General features: G+C 40.7%; 1 protein-coding gene across 12 annotated transcripts in view; it reads left to right on the top strand.

Moving 5' to 3' along the window:
- The window catches only part of DLG2 (discs large MAGUK scaffold protein 2), a 1033288-nt gene that overhangs the window by 113876 nt on the left and 898187 nt on the right, over positions 1-21225 (top strand). For all 12 annotated transcript variants that reach the window (XM_068930581.1, XM_068930580.1, XM_068930592.1 and 9 more), the window contains one exon: positions 18376-18518. In XM_068930581.1, coding sequence (XP_068786682.1) covers positions 18376-18518 — 143 coding nt within the window. The remainder of the gene's footprint in view (positions 1-18375; positions 18519-21225) is intronic.

The raw sequence follows: 21225 nt of genomic DNA, 5'->3' as shown, positions 1-21225 counted from the left end.
CTTTGAGACATTCCGTTTTGAAACATTGGAGCAGAACAAGGATTTAAGTGTCAATCTGGGGCTCATGCAGAGTTAGGCATACAGATGTTGAACACCTTCACACACCTGAACGCACTCTGCTTCTGCTTGTGCTGAGAACAGCTTCCACCCTAGCAGGGCTCAAACATCAGCCCAGTAACGTCCTGCAAAGTGCATGTGCCTACTGGGATATCTGAGCATGTCTAGCACAACCTACAAGAGTGAGAACCTGTGCGTGATAATTGCCTCTCTCCTTCCCAGTCCGTAGTGGTGCATTTGATCTCAAGACATTAGCTTAGTGGTGACAGCACTCACTTTAGCAATATAAGGTGAAGTCTAAGCCAAAATTTAAGGAGATACAAACATGCATTACTGCCATTGGGGTGAATGTCCTAACTTCCAGGCTACAGCCAGTTTCAAATGGAAGTGAAAGACTTTACCAATAACAGTGAATGTTACTGTACTGTGTTATAGAAGTGAAAAGGCAAATATTAATGAGGGTTTGCGCCCTGCAGGAACAGGTGAACCCTCCCACAAGCTCCAGAAGGAGCTCACAGAATGGTTGACGTTAGAAGGGACCTCTGGAGATCATCTAGTCCAACCCCCCTGCTCCAGCAGGGTCGCCTGACATTGCACAGGATTGGGTCCAGATGGGCTGTGAATATCTCCAGCGAAGGAGACTCCACTGCCTCTCTGGGCAACCTGTGCCAGTGCTCCGTCACCCTCTCAGGAAAGAAGTTTTTCCCCCTATTCAAATGGAACTTCCTGTATTTCAGTTTATGCCTGTTGCGTCTCGTCCTATCACTGGGCACCACGGAGAAGAGACTGGCCTCATCCTCTTGACACTCCCCCTTCAGATACTTATACACGTTGATGAGATCGCCTCTCAGTCTTCTCTTCTCCAGGCTGAACAGGCATAGCTCTCTCAGCCTTTCCTCCTATGAGAGATGCTCCAGTCCCCTCATCATCTTGGTAGCCCTCCGCTGGACTCTTTCCAGCAGTGCCATGTCTCTCTTGTACTGGGGAGCCCAGCACTGGACACAGGACTCCAGGTGAGGCCTCCCCGGGGCTGAGGAGAGGGGCAGGATCACCTCCCTCGACCTGCTGGCAACACTCTGCCTCATGCACCCCAGGAGATCATTGGCTCTCCTGGCCACAAGGGCACATTGCTGCCTCATGCTCAATTTGTCGTCCACCACGACTCCCAGGTCTTTTTCTGCAGAACTACTTCCCAGCAGGTCAACCCCCAGCCTCTGCTGGTGCCTGGGGTTCTTCCTGCCTAGGTGCAGGACCCTGCACTTGCCTTTGTGGAATTTCATGAGGTTCCTCTCCGCCCACCTCTCCAGCCTGGCCAGGTCCCTCTGAATGGCAGCACAGCCCTCTGGTGGGTCAGCCACTCCCCCCAGTTTAGTATCATCAGCAAACTTGCTGAGGGTGCACTCTGTCCCTTCCTCTGGGTCATTGATGAATACATTGAACGAGACTGGACCCAGGACTGACCCCTGGGGGACACCGCTAGCTACAGGCCTCCAACTAGACTGTGCCACTGAGCACAACTCTCTGGGCTCTGCCGTCCAGCCAGTTCTCAATGCACCTCACCCACTCACCCAACGCACCCTTCCTGAGCTTACCTAGGAGGATGTGATGGGAGAGAGTGTCAAAAGCCTTGCTGAAGTCCAGAAAGACAACATCCACTGCTCTGCCCTTGTCTACCCAGCCAGTCATTCCATCATGGAAGGCTATCAGATTGGTCAAGCATGATTTTCCCTTTGGCGAATCCATGGGAATCACTACTCCTGATCACCTTCTTGTCCTCCGGATGCTTAGAGATGACCTCCAGGGTGAGCTGTTGCATCACGTTTTTAGGGCTGGAGGTGAGGCTGACAGGCCTGTAGTTTCCTGGGTCCTCCTTCTTGCCCTTTTTGAAAACTGGAGTGAAGCTGGCTTTCTTCCAGTCCTCAGGCACCTCTCTGCCAGCTCCCTCAGCACTCGTGGGCGCACCCCTTCGGGGCCCATGGATTTGTGGATGTCAAGTTTGGACAAAAGATCTCTAACCTGATCCTCCTCGACCCAGGGAAAGTCTTCCTTTCTGTAGACTTCCTCTCTTGTCCCCAGGGTCTGGAATTCCTGAGGACTGGCCTTAGCAGTGAAGACTGAATCAAACGCAGCATTCAATAACTCTGCCTTCTCTGTATCCTTTGTCACCAGGGCCGCTGCCCCATTCAGCAGTGGGCCCACATCTTCCCTAGTCTTCCTTTTGGTGCTGATGTATTTGAAGAAGCCCTTCTTGTTGTGCTTGATATCTCTTGCCAGATTAAACTCCAAATGGGTCTTGGCCTTCCTTGTGTCATCCCTGCACACTCTGACAATGTCCCTATATTCCTTCCAAGTGTCCTGTCCTGCTTCCACCTCCTGTACAGTTCCTATTTATGCTTGAGTTTTGCCAGGCGCTCTTTGTTCATCCATGCGGGTTTCCTGCCCACTTTGCTGGACTTCTTACTCAGAGGGATGCACTGATCTTGATCCTAGAAACGCTGTTAGTGAGGCTGTCAAGGACACTGCCTTCTGAATGGGCTGTCAAGATGTGAAGTGCACTCAGGATCACGGCAGTGGCTTTTGAACTTTATTGTATGTGGGACTAGAACCCCATCGCAGCAGAGAATATCTGCATGTTTGTCCAGAAATTTCTGTGTGCATTTTATCCTGTCTTCCCCTCTCTCTCTGTACACTTTTGGGAAATGTTTGGTGCTGTAGGTATAAAAGATCTACTTCTGTCAGTGTCAACAAGGGAAAATAAAAAAAACCTGTTTTTACTTTTAACATTTGCAACCTACATGCAGTGATTTTTGAAGCTACTATCTGGAGACAGATTTGCAAATCCTCATTATGTTTGTCTGCCTTCAGAGAAGTTTTCAATAATTTATTTCATATGATTAGTATTTATTAATTCTTTTCTTACATCGAAGGTGTCATTTGAAATCTTTCCTCTTAATTTCAAAAAATGAAGTTCACTTCCTGACATGATTTTAAATAATAAATTGAATTGCACTTTCTGACATGATTTATCATTCTAAGAACTGTTAGAATATCATTATCTTGTTAGAACAATGCCTGGCTTTTATTAAGGCAAGCATACCAAAAAGAACATAATCAGAAAGCTTAGCCTACCATGTTTGATATCATCAAAGCATGATAGAAATACTAACAAATTGATCTTCACAACCTTACTGTGCACTAAATAAGTGCTTATAACAGATTAAGAGAATTACCAAAGGCAACACAGTGAGTTAGTGGCAGAGTTATTATTAAGACTGTTTTCCTGACAATTCTCAATGCTTAAATTAAAAGACTACTTATTCTTCTATCTATCTCGACGTCCTGTTACAGACAAGAAGTAATATCTGCATACTTTGTTTTTTAGGGACCAAAAGTAATTTTTGTATCAATATTTGCATCATGCTGGCTACAATACTGCAGAAAAGCATATTGTCTCACATTTCTTATGAGGGTTATTTACATACCACTCCACAACTTATTGTTTTAACAGTAGAAAAAATTAGCAGCAGATTCTATAGGTGCACATACACTGTCTTTCTTTACTGTCCTCAGACTCCAGCTTGGACTTGAGAGCATTCATTTGCAATAGTTATCCACAAAATTGTTTTGAAATATTTCTTAGATAATTAATTGTATTCAGTTTTCTTTGCTGAGATGTTGATGCTTTTAGAATGCTGATTAACAAAGCAAGTTTTTTAAAAACTAATCTTTTATTGCTGGGGAGCTATGGAAAGAGATGGCCTGGAACACTAAAATATGTCCTAAATCTTTATCAACTCACACAGAGAACAAACCAATAAATAAATGAAAAATAATGCAAATACAACCACCGCTCCTTAGCCCAAGAACAGTTTCTAGCTACAAGGGAGCAAGTGCCACAAAAATCTTTGGGTCCACTCAGGGTCTCAGAATTGCCTTTTTGCATGAGGGATGCTCAGACTGAGATCCAGTTCCAGATCAGGTCACCTGCTTTTCGGTGTCCACGTATGCACTGTCTATGCCCCCATGATCATGAATAGAGGTCCTGTCAACACAGTTGGTGAAGCCTTTGGAGTGGCTGTGGCTCACCCTCTATTAATGAGTCTAATAACTCAGGATTAGAGTCTTGATTCAGCTGCCTAAATATGTGTCTTGTATAAATCTCCAATTTTCATCTGCATCTCCATAAAGGCATCTCCAGATCTCTGCAAGTCCTGTGTCATATCTACCAACCCTGTGGAGATCTCTAATAGCAGCAGATGTTTAGGGCGCTAAAACTGCCTATGGGGGCTACATTTACATTACTTAAGCTGAATCCCACCCTTAGACGCTATAGGATCAGGCAGCATTTACAAAACTAAAATAGGGAGTGAGTCCACGTGCCTGCCAGGGTGGCAGTGCTCTTGGGAACGTGTGATAAGTTCCTGTCACTCTGCAAGTCATGAGTTGTTCTGCACTTCTGTGGCTTCTAACAAAGGGCTTAACACATACGAGTGGAAAATAATCTCTGCTGTTCCAGCTGTCAGCATCCATGATATCCAGGCCAGCCTTTGCAGCAGATATGACAAACTTACTTTATCTCTAAAAAACATCCCAATTCATAGCAAGAGTTGATAGGAATCCCAAAAGTTTTCAGTCTATATTTGACTCTCCGACTGTTTTAGTATCAGGAAGCTGACAATGTTAGCCTTGTTTGTCCCTTCCTAAGCCAGCCTGCTTTAGCATTTCTGTTGTCTAAGATGGCTGGTTGGAGCTGCTGCTGTGCCTTGAGTTAAGCTGGGATCTTCTGTGAGCAGCCCACTATTATAAGGAGGTCTATTTATTTTTTTCTTTGTTTCCTGTGATAGGACACTGAGGCATGACATTCTAATTCAAGGGGTGTGTGTGGGTCACTTCCTTCATTAGCATTTATATAATACCTTTTAATTAGCATATCCCTTTCTGCTTCCCTGAGTTTTCCTGTCAGACTCTTTTAAATATGCTGCAGTAAAGCTTTACGAATGATTTATCTTGAAAAATTGTATTTTGTTAATAATCACAGTACTATACTCACAACATTAATCTTCTCGTGACAAAGCTCAAACTTGATATAATAAATGGTGAATTTGGGAATATTTTTTTGTAAAACATTTCCTCCTGCTGTCCTGATGCCTTCTGGAAATTTTAGGGGGCAAGAGGCCCTCTTCAAGAAACATATCACAGAATTTCTTCTCTGCAATAGTTAGTGAAAAGAAATTTGCAAAAGTGTTTCATGGATAAATACATGCATTTACGTTGAGTGAAAACATAAATTAATGATGTTAAAAAAAAGGTTGCACCAAGTCCATAAATCAATCAATTACATAAGAATGAAGATAATGAGAGCAGGAAAGAGATTCCAGACCTGCAAGGATTTGACAAGATTTTCTTCTTCAGATGGAAACCAGCAAATGAAAATGAATCTACATGAAGTCTCTTAGCTGTTACTAAACCCATGAGAATATAAAGTGAAACAAATTCAAGCATGACCAATGAACTCTTTTGATGTTCATGGAAACCTGCAATACAAGGTTAGACCAATTAGTGCAATGACTGTAAATGTTAAGTGTAGATAACTAAAGTCACGGAATAAAGTCACTGCAGTGAAAGGGTTCATTTAAGTTATAATTTATTATATCAGAGTAGCAATCTTAAGGATTGTACTAAACATTGTGGCAAATGCTTTCAAGGGTCATAAGCCAGAGTTTATAAAAGTGCAACCCGTAATAATTTAAACTGGTATAGAAGCATTCATTCAGTGTTTTACAAATATTAATTAATTAAGCTGTGTAACACCCTACTGTGAGCCTATAGGTAAGTCAAGGAATTTGTATCTCAATTTTACACAAGGTTAAGCTGAAGTGCAGAGAGGTTGATTTGCCTGAGGTCACACAGCAAGTCAGTGGAAAAACTGCAAATAGAATCCACAGCCTGAAATTCTCATTTCCATGTTTTTACCACTTACATTACACTTCCCACCAGCAAAATGAAGGGGAAGAAAAAGGCAGCTGAAGTGGCGAGACTTGGAATATAGTTAACCCAGTTTCATACACGTGTTGTTGCATTTTTTTGCAGCTTGGCTAGATACCAAAGCGATAAGTTGGTTTTAAATTATATGGACCTTTATTCCTTCTCCAACTACCTTTTGCATGCTTTCTTTTAAATGCAAACATTGAAATATTTGTCATCTTTAGAATTAAATGTAGTTGGGCAGAAATGGGCAACTCTCCTGAGTTTCACGGATGTAGCTTTATACTGTTAACCTCCATCTCCTGCAGCTTGTTTAACACTCAGTGTTTTCCCACTGCATGGCCATGTCCCTTCTGCATGCCTGCTCACCCTGGTTAGCCTGGCTGGTGGGCAGTCAACACGCTGCCCTGGGAGTGTGGGTGGAGGAGGAAGATGGAGGCTGCACCCTGCAGTTGGGGATGTTCAGCTTCTCAGGGCATCTCACCAAAAATAAGGGCTGAGTGGCAGCTTAGTGACTCTTATGTTACCAGAAGGGCAACTGGCATATTACACCACAGACTGGACAAACTGAAGTTTTAGGCTTTGGTACCAGAATAAAGTTGGATGCTGAGAGTAGAGGGTGATGCCCTATTAAAAAGCAGGGCATTGGGCTGTCCAGGCATGTACAGTCTCACTAAAAGGAGACTAGGAGGTGTTTGCAAAGAAAGAGTAAAAGAGAGACAGTGCAGAAAATGTTCGTAGGTGGATCTTGAAATGGAGAGATTAAAGGAGGGAAAAAGTTGCTCTGGGTAGGTGAAAGAACTGAGAAAGTGTATTAAAACATAACCATATTTTAATGTTTTGTCTAAGCTTTACATTAAGAAATATTATGGAAAAAGAATTTGGGTATGAAGATACTCCTTTGTACATTGAAGAAAAAGGCCAGTAAGCAGTTACTATTATATTCTTATAGATTGCTATTGGATTTTCCTAAAAATGCTCTTACACTATTTTGGGCTTTGCAAAAGTGTGCCTAGTTTGAATTTCTTGCTCTCGAAGGTTCCTAATGAACTATTCCCTGAAACCTTACACAAGAGTAAGCCAATTTGCCATTTACGTTTTTCAGCTATGGCTCATCTCAGTGTTCTTTTAATTTAAGGAGTATCTGAGATGCCTACACTGTTCAATAGCAGACACAATGGGGGAAAAAGGGAGAAGGCATGAGAGTAATGTGTGATGTTTCTTGTGCTTGGAGGTGACGTTAGTGCATCCTGAATGCTACATGTTCAGTCCGTTCTCAGCACGGACAGCATCAATTACACAAGTGTGTTTTGTTTGCTCCAACCAAGCAAGTCAATTCTTGTATATGGAAGCAAGGCATATGTGGAGGTTTAGAGGGAAGAGTGATAAAAGGAAGCACTTGAAAAAATGTAATATGTCCTGAAGTACAAGTCCTGTTCAGGTATTTGCTTCATGATGACATATTTTACACGGTATGGGGTTTCAAACTAGTTTGGGGAAAGGGGGACTAATGACGTTAGCAACCCGTGGTAAATGCCAAGGTACAGTGTAAAGAGTGGCTGATGCAGAATCGCAGAATCACAGAATGGTTTAGGTTGGAAGGGACCTCTGGAGATCATCTAGTCCAACCTCCCTGCTCAAGCAGGCTCCTCTAGAGCATATTGCCCAGGATCGCATCCAGGCAGGTTTTGAATATCTCCAGGGAAGCAGACTCCACTGCCCCTCTGGGCAACCTGTTCCAATGCTCTGTCACCCTCTCAGGAAAGTTTTTCCTCAGGTTCAGATGGAACTTCCTGTGGTTCAGTTTGTACCCCTTGCCTCTTGCCCTGTCACTGGGCTCCACTAAGAAGAGTTTTGCCTCATCCTCTTAACACCTTCCCTTCAGATATTTAGACACATTGATGAGATTCCCTTCTCAGTCTTCTCTTCTCCAGGCTGAACAGGCCCAGTTCTCGCAGCCTTTCTTCAGAGGAGAGATGTGCCAGTCCCCTGATCATCTTGGTAGCCCTCCGCTGGACTCTCTCCGGTAGCGCCATGTCTCTCTTGTACTGGGGAGCCCAGCACTGGACACAGGACTCCAGGGGAGGCCTCCCCAGGGCTGAGGAGAGGGGCAGGATCACCTCCCTCCACCTGCTGGCAACACTCTGCCTAATGCACCCCAGGTCACCATTGGCCTTCTTGGCCACAAGGGCACACTGCTGCCTCATGGTCAACTTGTTGTCTCCCAGCACTCCCAGGCCTTTTCGGCAGAGCTACTTTCCAGCAGGTCAACCCCCAGCCTGTACTGCTGCATGGGATTATTCCTCCCCAGGTGCAGGACCCTGCACTTGCCTTTGTGGAATTTCATGAGGTTCCTCTCCGCCCAGCTCTCCAGCCTGGCCAGGTCCCTCTGAGGGTGCACTCTGCCTTCCTCCAGGTCATTGATGAACACATTGAACGAGACTGGACCCAGGACTGCCCCCTGGGGAGATGCAGAAGTTCCTGTGCTGAATTTGTTGTCAGGCTGTGCTGTAACAGCAAAGCTGAAATTTTGCCATATGACCCTAAGTGTCAGAAGGTAAAATATGCAAGTATGCTTTGAAAGGTCAGATCCTTGGAATATAAATGGTAAATGAGGTGAATTAGACAATCTGTTCCCTCGCTGGCCTTTTCCTTGCCTCAGATGGCAGGCAGGGCACTGTGTCAAGCAAGCTGGAGGGATGCCCTCACTGTGCAGTTCTGAGGACCCTTGCAACATCAGCCTCACATTTTAAAATGATGTGAAAGAGCCTCCCAGGTTCATACCAAGCCACTAGTGCCTTATTCCTGCATTGGAGCCATGGTGGTCTTTCTCCCTGTTACAGAGAGGGACATCCTGGCACTATGTTGCTGCACATCCAAAAGCTCTTGCTTGCATGGACACATTCATCTCTTCATGCTGATAAAGGTTAGAGGATATATTTGTTCTTTCCTCCTCTTCTCCTCTTCGGTTCACAAGATGGTGCTTTAGTTCCTTATGAAAACAAATTGCTTTCACTGAAGAAGCCTAACAATTTAGGGACCGTGTAGGAAGAATTACACTCATTGGGTTGAACCTATGTACAGCTATGATTAATCCTGTGACCCTGCAGGCCACCAGAAGTGGCAGGGACCTAATCACTCAGTTTCTGTCTCTCCCCAGACTTTCTGTGCTATTCCTAAGGCTGCTTCAGATCTCTCCAGAGGAACTGCTGGCATACCTGGTGGGTGAAGCCATTAGCCAGTGCTAGTCGCCTGGGCTGGCAACCTGCAGGTGCAGATCTGGTCAAATGCCATCAGCTGCAAATCTCCTTGGCCTTCTGCAAAGTCCCAGCTGCTCAATTGGCTGTGTACAGTGGGGCTAACTCTTTTATTTCCTGAGAGTTTCAGCAAGCTGGGTATTACAGGGAAATACCTGATAGAGGTGGCTACTAGCTGGACTGCTGAGTACCTGCAGCTACCCCAAATCCTGAAATTCCCCATATATGCTGTAAGCAGTAGCTCTTTTATTTACCACACCTACTCCCAACCTATTGGTTTGCACCTGTAGTGGAAAAGTGTATATAAGACAAATCTGACTTAGAAAGTATTGTAGAATGATGCACTATTTTCTGCTTTTTTTTTTCTCCTCCATGTTCTATGGGAAATTGACTTTGCAGCTGGTTTCTTTCCAAGATTAAAAAAAGGCAGACAAAATACGTACTCTGAATTTGTTCCTATTACTCCCGCCTCAGATATGAAAATATACCTGCAGTTTTGAAAACTAGTTTTACAGTAAAACTTTTGCAACTTTTCTTAATTATCCATGTTTAAAGAAATTATATCTTGAGCATGTTCAACAGACAAAATCACATGGGAAACAAAACATATAATTGAGCAGTATTCAGATAGTGAATTCTGATAAAGTTGTTTGAGTGTATGTTTTGAACCATTCAGAAGAAAGCCTGTTCATAGCTTCTGTGACCCACTGTGGGGCTGCATGGTCCTCTGAAAGGATCAGAAATGAGCAGTAGTAACTGCTAACTGCTGCACTGAAACAAGTGAAAGTCTTTCCAGTAATGACTTTGGATCCAACCCTCAACACACTGAATAAAGTGTCATCCCAAAGGTATATGTTATTGTCTTTCATAAATAACTTTCACGGTTGCTGACTGCCGCATGCAGAGCAATATTCAGTGTTTTCATATATAAGTTTATAGGACAAGAACTTGATACAAACCATAATTTTTCAAAGAAAACTATCATTTTATGAAAGGTCCATTTTGAAGCACATGCAACCTTTTTTTTGGCCTCTTAGTGTTTCCTTGGCTGTCAGTTTTGAACATTTAATCACATTAACAGCACTTTCTGTTTTCATAGTTTTCCATTGGAAAAATTCCTGTGGCAATTATATGCCTAATTGTGTACAGTGCTTCAGCCAACAGCAATAGGTGCAAAGCAGCTAGCGTGTGCACATGAACCTGTTCTGATTCTTGCAGACTGTGCATTGATCTGTAGGCACTTGCTTAGCATGGCTAAAATGAAACATCACTGCAGCATTTTGGGGTTGTTTCTTGGCTTTTCTGCAACTTAAGCTTCGGAAACAAAATGAGCAGTACTGAGTGATGTGTTTACTAATTTAATCTGCTGTGCCTACTTTACATTGTGTTTCTATGCATGTATTGAACATTTCTAGCACTTTGTTTTCTTGTTCTATAGAAAACAATTAGCAACCATAGATGTTAAGTATAACATCTTGCCATGCATTGTCAATGGCAGATGCGCAAATCTAAGACAGAGATGCTTATTTGTGAGTAAGAAGTTACAATATATAGGCAAAACTATAGCAATACAATCAATATCATAACGAAACAGGCTTAAATGCTGACTTTATTTTATGAGGTGTTGTTTTCTAGCCTGTACTCTTTCACATAAACATCATTCACGTAGATAAGGCTGCAGCAATTATTTTATCTTTTCTGGGCTCAACAGTCTGTATTGAATACTTTATCCTTATTCAGTTTTGGGTAACTGCCTTTGAGACAGAGATTCCTAGCTGAGCAGTTTGGGAGAGCTCTGATTGTACTTTGGGTGTATTACAAAAACAATGATAATACAGTTGTACAGTACATCCAAAAGTGAAGAAGTTTTTTTTTTTTTTTTAAACGTATCTAAATAACTATCACAGAGGTTATAACTAAACAACCTTTTAGTGATTTATTATAGCATATAGAATGTTTCAGAGCTTCTTTGTTAAAAGGATCTCATTTTGCTGAGCTCCTGCAGAATAATGGCTCCTGCCCCAAAGAATTTACAGTCTAGACATGCAAAGGATCATAGGTTCATTGGATAATTCAGGCTGGAAGGAACCTCAGAAGGTCATCTAATCTAACCAGAAGGGATTTGTCCAAACTTAAGAATCAAGACAGGTTAATAATAGAAATTATATTTCTTCATACTCAGTGTGGTACATGTTCCACTGGAGTATGCTGCTTTTAATAGATTTAGGAACATTTGTCAATTGTAGACATTTGGCAGAAGACCTCAGCACTGTTTCACTGCCTTCATGCAATAGATGGCCTTTTCTGTCCTTCAGCAGTAATGCTTGCTGTTGGCTTGGCCTCCAGGTTTTTCATGCACCAAAAGCATATGGTTTCTCATGCACCAAAACCTTGCCACAAGGCACCTAAATTTCCTTTTGACTTGATATGTCTTGGCGTTACGCCTACCCGTTGAAGATGGTAAGCCTTCAGCTTTTCCTTTTTTTTCTGAATCTCAAACCACTTTTATTAGTGCAGATCTAAGGCAAATATAAGCGGAGGCCTGGGGATGAAATACAGCTGAAGATGGGAAAAGGCATTTTTGGCTTCTGCTGCACCAAGGGAGCCTAATGGGGGCAGGTCTGGGCTTACAGGTTCATAAAGCTATGTACCAGCTTGATAAGTGGAGGGCTGCCATCCCTCACAGCAGGTTTGTGCCACGGTTTTAGCTTACTCAAAAATTCATCCAATTTCAAGTTAAGTCTTTTTCTTACATTGCTTTGTATTTTATCTATCCTGAACAATGCTATAATGACTATTTAACTCATTATGGAAACATTTTGCTCAAAAAAGTCACAAAATATAGTTGTGTTCAATGAAGTATGTTATCTAACCTCTCTTTGGACTGTTTCCATAGGCACGGCCTCTAAAGCTCGCTACTGGCAGGCTGGTTCAGTCTCTGATCACTTCCCTGCTACTTGTGAATCAGTTTTGTTTCTTGAACAACATCCTGCATAATCCTCCTTACTCCCACCTAATAATTCAGACCAGATGGCTAAAGCTGACCCAGCATAATCTGCTCCCCAGGATATAAATGATGCCATTTAGATGTTTGCTATAAGTTTTTTTTTTTTTTTTAAAAAGGGCTTGCAATAGGGGCGTATAACAAGTGACTTTATTTTGATTTGCAGAGTTCTGCCAGATAGTAGTCATTTATGCTGGGTTACACAAGACTGAAAGGTACATATGAGACGCTATCCTACATACAGACAAAAAGGCTGCCCCAAATTGCCTGGAAAGGAAACAGCTTGTGTTTGCATGTTGCCTTAGATCCCCATTCCACCTTGTCCCTGAATGCCCTGGAAAAACAGATGGGAGCTATACTGCGAAGCAAGTCAGGGCACTGACACAGCACAGGAAAAATGCATTCCAGAACTGAGGACCTTTAGAAGAAGGGGTGGGGGGAACCTTTTATTTTCATCCTAGAGAATATTAGCCCCAGTTCCCTGGTTTGGGTCTACAGAAGAGAGAACTTGCTTCTTGGGTAACGATAGTCTATGCCGTTAATGATGTTAAAGTTAATTGCAAAAATATACAGCTATCTTGAGAAACAACAGGCAATAGCTGCAGATGCCAGAATGTTGGTGCCATTTCTAAATGGTCTCAAGATAATGTCTACATACAGTGAACAAGGGTGGTAGCAAGATCTATGTCAAGAAGAAATCCTCTCTCACTGCTAAGCACGGATGAAGTTACATAAGAGCTTTTGTAACAGCCGTTATCGTGGTGCATTCTCTTCCTGGAGGTCAAAACATACTGTGGTGGGTAGGTGTCTGTAAATTTGGTAGATTTTGGATAAGGTTTGATGAGTATAATTGCACTGTTCTGTTACAAGTGGTCACATGTATAGTCAAATCACTAGGGAACTAGCATTTGCTGATACATGCAATGCAGCTTCAAGTCAAGTGATGCACAAGATTATCCTTTTAAGCTTAATTGTTTGTGTTCTATAAAATACAGATGATATCAGGAAGACTAGCATCAGCTTGTTTGTTACCAGAATACAATCTTTCCTCTTCCATCTTTAGAAATGCAAGAGAGACACACAAGATTTTTTCTGTCCATTTCTGATGCGTTTTTCTTTAGGTCCCCTGGTTTCTGAGTCCAGACTGCTTTTGACACTTTGCAAGTCTGTCCCCACTGTGCAGCTGTCTGGTAGAACTGTACAAGCTCAAGTTGAGCATCTCTACACGTTGTACTATATCACATTGCAAAACCCATCTTACAATATTCCCTCCTCTCTCCTCTTAACCTTCTGCATTAATTAGGCACAAACAAAGTGCAGCTACAGGTCAGTTGGTGTAAAGAGTTATATTGGGGTAATCCCACCTGCTCAGTGCATTGGTATGTATGTGCCTTAATGATTGTGCCTTAATGTCTTGATATGTATGTGCCTTAATGTCTGAATATAAATAAAACTACTGAGATGCATTTGGTATCTTCCAATGCTTCCCTGTGTACATGAAAAATCATAGAGATGACAAAGTTATATACCTAATCCTTGATCCAGCCTTCAGGTTACCAGCTAGACTACTCTAACTTACACAGCTGAAGAATGGGGTCAGCACTGAAGAGGGCATCAAGATGCATAAATAGGAGCAAAAACTTTGATCACCTCTTTATGCTGTTTTTAAACCACTATGAGCATCCCAAATAAAGGAACGCTTGTAGGAGTGACAGGCTTCTGCCCCATTCCTGGTGTACCAGGAATCTAGTCCAAGTTTGCTAGTGCAGCCACATCTACCTTTCTGCAAAGAGTTTTGTTTTTTTTTTTTAATGGAATAACATTGTGTTGAATCCACTGGCGATTCTGAAGCCACTCTAGGTTGGTTACTGATCACAAAGGGATTGGCATACCTGATCTCGTCATTTGCAGACCTCCACAGTTCAACTCCAGCAGGTTTTGCCTATCTTTGAGGCCTTCTGCAGTTTTCTTAGTCAACATTATAGGGCTCTTAATGCCTGTTTTGCTTTGAAATGAAAGGAAATAAAAAAGAGTATGTTATTATTATTCTCTTCCTTTAATCTTTCCTCAAAAGTTAGTCCTCTCCGACCTTTAATCATCTGTCTTTGTCTGAATTCCCTTCAATTTACCTCTATCTTTCTGGTGCTGAAGTGCTTAGAGACGAATGAAGAATTGTATTGCTTTATCTTATTTTTCCTCATTAGAATGCTAGCGAAAGCTCATGGTCACAGAAGACAGAAAGTAGTTTAGGCTATTCTAAATCTTTTCCTTTTCATGTTATTTAACCCCTTTGCTACAAGAATTGTAACATTTTCCTGTAATGAATGTATATTGTGATGCATAAAAATTGGAACAAAAATCGTACTGAAATAATGGTTCTAGGGTTGCAGAATCAATCGTTTGAAAGTCAAGCTATGAAACAGTTTAGACAACCTATTCAGCTTTGTCTGGTCATGCATTATTTTTTCTGCATAGCTGCTGCCTGAAGGAAAGGTCTCTCTTCTATGTAAGATGTTGTGTCTTCTCCTATTCTTATTTGTTGTCCAAATTTTTTTGCTTTAAATTTTATTTTTTTTTTTAAACAAAAAAGTGAGATGAAGAGTGAGCATTACTCAAATTTCAGCCTAAATGATTAAATTTTTCAAAAATTGTAATAAAGAAAACAGGACTTTGCTGATGTAGTGAAAATTTATCTTCCTGCTTCCTCAGTGTTGGAATTATCTAAAATAAAATCTATCATGGTATGTTTAGGCTAACTTCGTATTAGAATATGTATAATTTTTCATATACAATTTATGCAGCAAAACTGATAAAACATTTGGGCTAGGCTAAGAGAGCAGCAAGTGGAGTTTGTTTAATAAAGTAAGTCATCTCCTAACAAGCAAATGAACAAATTCAATTGGACTGAAAATCCAGTGAGATTCGCAGACACTTTAAACAATCATAAATTCATTGCTTGACAAAATGTTTGGAGTGGCACAGCGCGGAGAACTGTTCCTCTGGTACCAAAATAAGAGAGATGTTTTGTGCTTACTAAGTTCATCAATAGTAATATTGCCATTTCTGAATGAACTTGTTTCCACAGAAGGGACTGAAGATAGTACCAATAAAAACTGTGTAAAATGTTAGCCTTTTAGTTGAATTATCTCCCTGTAAGTCCCCCAATAGAAAAGAGATTGTATTTTGATCATTTTACGTGGCAATTGCCATGTTCTCAGAACTACCTTTTCTGACCTCTGCTCCAAACTCAATTTCATAACCGCTTGATCCCATCACGGCCCTTGCACCTCTTCTCCCATCCTTAATCATATTCAGCTGCTTTCTTCCTCCCAGTAATTGATAGTACCTCTAACATAATGGAGATCACATGATAGAGCAGGTTGTGCTCAGAGCAAATTATAGACCCTATGTTATGCTAACCTTGACAGACTGCAAGTTACTGCTCTCGTTCCATAGAAATTGCTATTTTAGCTTATGGAATAACAAAGCAACCAACTAAGCGAATCCTCTGTGCTTTCTGAGGTTGTGTAACTACATAAGCATGCTGAAAAGCTCTTCCCTGCGTACCAGTGATCATTATTCTAGTGAAAGAAACCTACTGTGCTCTCAAAAAAGATGAGGACCTTTGAAAAGAAACGTTTTTTTTATATGTATTTTGCACACGCATACATGCACATAAGGCATATAAGGCTCATGCATTGTTTTTAAAGAACCCACTAGGGCAAGATGGTCTTTAAAGTCAGACTGAAAGCTCTGTTTTGCTGTTCCCTGACGGACTACTGTCAACCCAATTAATACTCCAATAACTATAGCTATGCCAGCTGAATGCCACTGCCACAGGGCAATTTCTAGGTTATTTCTGCTGAGTATTTGTCTAGAGATAATCATATAGTAGTCCGGTATGTTTTACTTGCAGTTACAATATAAATTGACCTGGCATCAAACGATATATTACAAATGCAGTTCTACTGCGAACATTCAAATGATGGTAAAAAATCCCCCACACCTGCATGCTCATCGCAGCTACTCTATAGCTTTTCATTTTTAAAAGTAGCTTTTAATTTTACTGGTAGAGCTAAATGCTCTTAGCAATATGAAATATAAATTGCTACGAATATTTCTATTTATATCATTCAGCAAGCTTCTTTTCGTAACTATAAAACAGAAGTTAGTGGCTACTTTCAATGGATCACTGTTATTAATGTTAAAATAAAAATTTCTGATGAGTTTTCCCCATGAGAAATAAAGTACATAACCACTCTGAAGGTAGAAAAAGGAGTCAGGAGGAAAGTTCAAATCTGAGTGCTGCTATAGAGGGAAGAGTGGCTCACAGTGATCTGAACAGAGACCTGATGTGAGGGGGACACATCCTGTGGCCTTTGAAAGAGGCAGAAACCCTTTGCTGTGTGCCCTTCTGCGCCTTCTCCTGCTCTTCCAGTTCTTCCCACATGGAATCTGGTTCAGTCTCCTGTCGTATGAGACCACATATAACAGAAAATGGAGATGTACTTCCAAGGTAGGTTATTCATTATGGTTAGAAACAATGTCTTCCCGGCCCAGACATGAGATCTAACCCCTATCAGAAAAATCCCTGGTTGGTTTTGAAGGTCAGACAAAACCCCCGTATTTTCCTGCTTGCCAGGCAAACACTGTGGTTAGTGCAGGAACTGGAAGCTCTTCTGGCTTATGAAGTTTTTCCTGGGCACATACTCTTTCCTTTTAGACATGCTGGAATATCCTGGGAGGTTAGGGTTCCTGTTAATGTGTGTCTGTACCTCCAGTACAGACTCCTCACAGCCTCTGTTAAGGAGTGATTTTGATTGTCTGGGTACCTTGGCGTCACTTTTAACTCAACCTAATTTAAAGTAATGTGCAAATAAAGTATTTATTCACAAAATATAAACAAAGAACACAGTCATAAATGTTTATGAAAGATGTTGTATAAGTGCAAAAAGCTTGATTTTCCCCCCCCTTTCATTCCCTTGCCTAAGATCAGAAAGGTTCCTCTGTCTCCTTCTCTAGTTGACTTACTGCAACCTTCCTGACACCTAGCTGTCGAGGGTTGTGCCTTCCTGCGTTCTTTATGTCCGAGGTAGCGCTCATTAGAGAGAGCCACTCTTGAAAACATGGCCATTTTTATAACCAGTCCCTCCTTTGAAGTCCCGGAGGGGGTTTGGAGAAATGTCATCTTTCTCCCTGAAACTGTTTTTTTTCTTTTTTGTCCAGAAGAAAGCCTGTCCATTGTTCCTAATGAAAATAACGTTGTTTTTTTCTTTTGTGAGTCAAATATCTCTGTCAGACCACGTGTCACTCCCTGTAGGAACTAGGACTAAAATCATGCCTCAAGGAAGGAAAATTCTTCTCTTTTCTCTGGTCCTCTTTTGATGGTTACATGTACAGGTTTCAATGAAAGTATTTTTACTGCTGAATCTTATATATCTGTACACTAGGAAATATATGTGAATAACAATGATGTGATTAACATCTGAATAGAATAAAAAGATCTGGCTTATTACAGACTCCTGATTGAAACTAAACTTTGATTAACCACTTTTGAATGACAACAGCTTTGAAGTGATTAGCCCACAAAATCTTTCTTCAAGTCCTGAGTTCTACCCCCAAAAATTGCTTACTGCACCTGCAGCTGGGGCTGAGAGGGGCTCAAATGCCGGGGCAGGTGTCTGATAACAAACTTCTCTTAAGCTATTTTATATCTGTAGGCTTCTAGTTTACTGATCAAAGTTATCTGAATTACTTGTCTCTGTATAATGTCTGTTCTACCTTTATTATTCAGGTGTGAGCGTAATAGGTTCTTTGAGTCTCTTCTCATACATATTCCTTTATTTCTTTGAAATGATTCATAAGAACCTCTTTAAAATGAGAATATTTCTCAAGAATCTCATTGACATTTCAGCAAAAAAAGTATATTAGTGCTTTCTACTAGAAAAGCAATATATGTTTATCATGTATCTTCTGAAAATGCATAAATATATATCAGCCAAAGGTAAACACTGGGGATTCTAAAGACAACATATTAAGTAATGTCTTTTACTTCTTCCTCTCTACAAACAGATATTCAAGAGTTTTATGAAGTGACACTGCTAAATTCCCAGAAAAGCTATGAGCAAAAAATAGAAGAAGCAAATGAAGTTGCAGAGAAATGGGAGAAGACAACATCTGCTACAGGCCATGAAAATCTGCAGAAAAACCAAGAGGTACTTTAACAGATTAAGAGTTAAAATACATATAATGAGTCAGATGGCTCAAGCCTGAAAAGTGCCATGCCATGATTTATACGATTGAAGGAATGGCCTTAATTAAGGAATTAGATTAGGATATAGAAGATGTGTGGTGTTATCTCTCTGACCTTGAATATATCACTAATTCTTTATCTTTCCAATTGCCATCTGTCAGAAGAGGGATAAAAAAACTTCTTTTTCTTTATCTTTCATATATTTTACCTTATACTTGGTGTCTGTGATTAGTCCCAAAAGAGAATAAATGTCCTTCACTAGCTAATAAAAGCTGAGATTATTAATACTCCAGTGATAGTATCTTGTCTAAAAATTGTAATCAGACTTTTTATATGTGTGGGACTGACATTAGGCCAGAACTTTTCCATAAGCCAAGTGCAAAGAGCTGTCAACCAAAATAGCCTTTGTAAGAGGAAGAGATAAGTAAAAGACAGTTACACAACTTTGCCTTTTTTCTGTAGCCAGTGGAAGGATCTGAAACCTTTCATTGATACCATGGGTTCCAGTTCGCCTCCATCTACTTCCAGATTATTAACTATTAATGAAATTAGTAGTCTAAACTAACTGTCTGGCTACTGCATGTTTGCACTTCCAAGGAATCAAGCAATGTTCTGCTCTTAAGTAGCAAGACAGAAATAGAGTGGGCATGGACTAGAAACTGCAAATCTCCAGACGAAAATTAAAGATGAGTGAAACGTAAAAAAAATTTTTCGTGCCCATATATGGATAAATAAGACCTTTAAGATTTAAAAGTTGTTTCAAAGCACTTTCCAAGAGCATGGCAATTTATTAATAAACCCAGAAACAAATTGTAATTCTACATAATATTTTAGATGTGACTCTTTAAAAAGATAAATCAGAATTACAGGCAGCTAGAACAAAAGTCTCTGAAGACACAAAAAAAATTATCGTAAAAATTAATTAGCAAAAAAGCATTCAGAATTAATGAGAACAAGCATTCAGATTTTGAGTGAAATCAGAACAAATGAGACTAAACATTAATGTAGGGTTTATCCCATGAATGATTTAAAATTTGAATCCTAGACTGAAGACATACGTAGCTAACCCTGCTTCTATGTCCTTTTTTGCACAGACTTATGTGCTTTACAAAGGTGAAAGTGTATTCCAGTGTGTTATGTTTTGAAGTATCTGAGAAGAGAGTGGATCACACACTCTGTTTTCATTCCAGCCTCATCAAAGTATTTGACCCTCAACCTCATTGCTCTCTAAGGGATATGCTGCTACTCCTGTTCAAGGGAATTTAACCTCAAAATTTCACATTGATACCAATAGAAATATAGGGCTAACTCCAAACTTTGCTAGTCTCATTGAAATGACATTGATTCAAAGCAAAACAATAGAAAGCTATTGTTTAGAAATTGGAATAATCTTTTCAGACCTGGGTGCTGACAGAGTCCAGGATGCCCTCATTTTCAAAGTTGCTGGCTACCCAAAACTCCATCAGTATAATGAGAGCACAAAGTTTTTAGTCCTTTTGAAAACCTTAGCTAGGCATGCTTTTAAGGGTCCAACTTCAGGCACACCAGACTAGAAGTGTAGGCTTTTGTTTTCTTCTTTTGACAGCACTACATACTATCAGCAGATTAGAGTCAGAACTGATTAGCACATGCTGAAAGTACCAGCTGCCGTACAAATCCCATACAGTACATTGCTTTCTATGAGAAATTGCTCTATAAAAACGTAACCGAATAATCTATCACACAAGTTCTTTTTCATGGCCTATTGCACATGCGACATGATGGAATTATGCTTTCTTTTTCTCTGTCCTCAATTACATGTCCCAAATGTGGAAAGAAAAAAAACCTCTGCTGTCTTTAATACAGTGGTATCTCTGGAATAAAAATCCAGGGATGGTCATTCAGGCTGGAGGCTGCCCCCCTTTTTGTCTTACTTCCAAATGAAGCCTTTCTTGGTTGTCTATATATTATTTTTCCTAAATAAAAGAAAAAATTCTTTATTCATTTATCTGCAGATCTTAATTGTTAATTGAAAAATGAGTGCAGCCTTCACTGTCCAGGTCAGGTACTCTGTGACCGACCATTTGTATTGACACATTTGCTTTTCCAAAAGTGCAGTCTTTTAAGTAACAGAAAACTTTTAGATTGTTGTTTGCAAAACTCCCTTGGTTTTACAGGGATGACTGACCTCTAAACCTTCTTGTTAGGCACCTGTACTCATCACAGTAGTTTGTAATAAATTGATGCTAGATCTTACAGCTTACTGGGACAGGATCATCATCTGTTAAGAGAGAAGAGAAGGTCATGATCTGTCCTATAACCTCCTACCATTCTCAAGCAAGCTTATGTCTCAGAAGAAAATCCATCTCCCAAATTGAGGGACTAAAATTTTGAATGGCATTTGTGAAGGCAAGTGAAAAGTCAGGCGAATATATTAGCTCACCGTATACGCCAGAACCGGTTGCATCCAAATTATTAGCATGAATGATCTCATATAGTAGCCCATATCTACAAACAACGGCACTAACAAAACACTTGCTAGAGCTCAGTGTTAATTACTGATGCTTTTTCAGTCTTCTGTCTTTCTTCACTTGCATGCTTCCAGTTAAACTCTATGCAGTTCAGGTGTTGATCCTAAATGAGCTCCTGGCCCTTATAAAGTCAATGGCCTGATATTCAACCTCTTTTCT

The sequence above is a fragment of the Struthio camelus genome, chromosome 1 (genome assembly GCF_040807025.1).
Source record: "Struthio camelus isolate bStrCam1 chromosome 1, bStrCam1.hap1, whole genome shotgun sequence".
Classification (NCBI taxonomy): domain Eukaryota; kingdom Metazoa; phylum Chordata; class Aves; order Struthioniformes; family Struthionidae; genus Struthio; species Struthio camelus.
This window is presented reverse-complemented; position numbering and strand designations above follow the sequence as displayed.